This window comes from Arachis ipaensis, chromosome B10 (assembly GCF_000816755.2).
Source record: "Arachis ipaensis cultivar K30076 chromosome B10, Araip1.1, whole genome shotgun sequence".
Taxonomy (NCBI): domain Eukaryota; kingdom Viridiplantae; phylum Streptophyta; class Magnoliopsida; order Fabales; family Fabaceae; genus Arachis; species Arachis ipaensis.
The window spans coordinates 102,211,440-102,214,198 of NC_029794.2; the positions used below are offsets into that span (position 1 = coordinate 102,211,440).

A 2,759-nucleotide genomic window follows, 5' to 3' on the forward strand; every position below is an offset into this window, starting at 1 on the left:
TTTAATAATAATTAACACAGATAGAGATGGAGCCATCTATTTCAAGCCAGAAAATAATGATGGTGACCCTAGTAGACCATGGCTCATGTTATGTACAAATTAAAGTTATTACTATAGTAGTAGTGGCCTATATGGATACGTACTCAATAATCACAATGGCACATGCCAATTAAATTAAATACTATAGGTGTCAAATCTTGGTCTATATATAGGGGAGTGTAATTGGCATATGTTGTAGTATATTCACAAAAACTAGCGAGATATAATACCTAGACTCCTAGAGAACAACCTAAGTCTAATTTATTTGAATATACAAAATATAAATAATATATAATTGTTCCAGTTATATATAACAATAATGGCTGCTTTAGAAAGCAAGCGTGTTCTTCTTGCAGTTTTAGTCCTCCTTTGCTTCTTCTCCATCCAAGCTCGAGGTACTTAGCTTCCCGTTTGGTCTCTAGTACGAAAAATAAATTTAATTTTATTAACTTTTATTTCATGTTTCTTAATTATTTCTCAGTCTTCTTATTATCTTTTTTTTTTTTCGGCCCTCTCTCTATATGTGCAGCACGAACATTGAAAGAAATTAGTAAATTAACTAATAGAGGTGATCATCATGGCAACAGTGATGCTCATGATAACAAAGAGGCGCACAATAGCAAATTTAAGTCGGAAGAACATAATCATGATGAGGTTAATGGTGGAAGTGAAGTGTTCTCAATGGATTACACTCCAGCCTCGAGGAAGCCACCGATCCATAATTAATTAAATAGTTTCCAATTTTATTGTATTTTTTGGTATAATTAACTAGCTAGTTTATATTGTAATATAACGTTTATCGTGATGTAAATATTACCCAGATCTAAAATATAAGCCACAATAAGAAAAGTATCAACTTTTTTGGCCTATTTATCTTGCTGCAACGAAAGACTCTCTCTATATGTATAGTGTTTTTCCTCCTCTATCTTCTTGCATACATAAATCAATTTTGCTGCCCGAAAACCATGAGAGGTTTTCTCCAAATTAAAACTTCAAAACTACTTCATATGTATTAATGTATATATATAGTGTGCATGTGTGTGTGTGTGTGTGAGAGAGAGAGAGAGAGAGTCTCAAACAACTGAATATAACTCTCCAAAACCATGCATACACATATACTAATATGTAATTATTATGTTTGACTTTTACGTATAAACACCACTCAAAATATATATAAATGAATGGTTAATGTTCATAATTAAATGGTACGATTCAAATAAGTTGTGGAAAATATATAATTATAATTTTATATTTATTAGAGTAGTTTTGGGCGTTGATTATGTGTTAGGCTCTATATATAGGTGCAATTGCAGTATATTACAACCTTTTACTATATATTTCAAATGTTATTCTTTAATCAATTTCATTATTACAAAATGGGCTGAAAATAAAGCACATACATGTTACATTATAATTACATGCATTTCTATCTACATGCATACAGCATATAAACTATTTTATATTTTTTTACAAGAATCAGCTAATTATATATGAATACAAGTAGAGTAGATAAGCAGAGATGTATAAAAAAGAAGGCTTTAAAATCTTTAAACTTTTCTTTTGTTGGATAAGACGGAATTTAAATTTTTGACCCTTGCTTAAACATATAAATGAGTAGACTACTTAATCAAATCAAGTTGGTATTGGAATTTTCAACTTTATTAAAAGGGCATGATGATCAGCAAAGTTCATATATAACAATTGGGCCGTTTCTATGACATCTGAAACTAATTGGGCCTAAAGGCCCAAAAAAGTTTCCACGTTACTCAAAGAAGGGTTTGGCTTGTTGCCTTGTTCCCACTGGCACGTTTCCTTTTTGAGTAGTAGAATCGGTAATCGGCGACGTCGCTCCTGTTGGAAAGGGTTAGCTAATAGATCTCTCAGCTCAGCTGACATCCATGGTCATGGTATGTATACGCCTCTCTCGATTCCTCAACAAACTAGACAACATGGGTCAAAGCCGAAACCATGGCAGACATCTCCTCCTCCCTATTCAAACCCGGAAATATCATATGCATTGACGATGACAATGTAGAATTGTTGTTGTTTATCCTCTCATCAAGTTCCAATTCCCTCTTCTCAACAACCTTGTTTCCATTCTCTTGAGGATTCGCCACCTTTTCAATACAACACCAATACAACACCATTCGTTTATTGATGAATTATTGTGGAATATTACATTCAAAACTTATGTTTAATTCAAAGTTGTCGAGTAAAAGTAGCTTATTGAATATTTAAATTTTAGTTTGATGATGGCTTTGCATCTATATTTCTAGGATTAGTTTTGCTAACTAACCAACTAGGGTATTAACTCAATCTGATCTTTGTTCATGTTTACAAAAGACATGACGATAACTATTTTGTTTTGGGACAACCCGATCTTTCTATAAAGAAAATCCATTAATGAGTGTCGCAATTACCTTTGTTAAAAAATTTATTTGTATTTTGTAAAGAATTTTAAACGCCCACAAAATTAAATTCTTTTCAACATGACCACTACTACCACCACCTTTTTCATCCTCATCAATATCACTTCTACCTTTATTATTGATTTTGCATCAAAATGTTAATACGTCTCTTCATTCAAAATTTTACTCTTGACAACAATTTATAATTTACAAAGTCTCATCAAAGAAATTCTAGTAATTACCAAACATTTTAAACACGAGCATTGACACACAAATGCTGTAATTCCCTCAATAACTTAAAACTGTAACAGA

The 2,759-nt window shown here is 31.8% G+C and overlaps 3 protein-coding genes across 3 annotated transcripts in view; 2 read left to right on the top strand and 1 right to left on the bottom strand.

Annotated features, from left to right (window-relative positions):
- On the top strand, positions 235-906 carry LOC107622066. Its single transcript, XM_016323991.2, has 2 exons — positions 235-434; positions 569-906. Exons 1-2 carry the CDS (start codon positions 359-361, stop codon positions 763-765), a joined length of 273 nt encoding a protein of 90 aa, XP_016179477.1. The 5' UTR covers positions 235-358; the 3' UTR covers positions 766-906.
- The window catches only part of LOC107622480 (26S proteasome non-ATPase regulatory subunit 12 homolog A), a 61,106-nt gene continuing 60,177 nt past the window's right edge, over positions 1,831-2,759 (top strand). Inside the window, exon 1 of the mRNA XM_016324392.2 lies at positions 1,831-1,946. Within this exon, the coding sequence (XP_016179878.1) occupies positions 1,938-1,946 (9 nt within the window). The 5' untranslated portion in view covers positions 1,831-1,937. The remainder of the gene's footprint in view (positions 1,947-2,759) is intronic.
- The window catches only part of LOC107622481 (rRNA-processing protein fcf2), a gene marked incomplete in the record, with an annotated part of 3,664 nt that continues 3,495 nt past the window's right edge, over positions 2,591-2,759 (bottom strand). The window contains 1 exon segment of the mRNA XM_016324393.1: positions 2,591-2,759.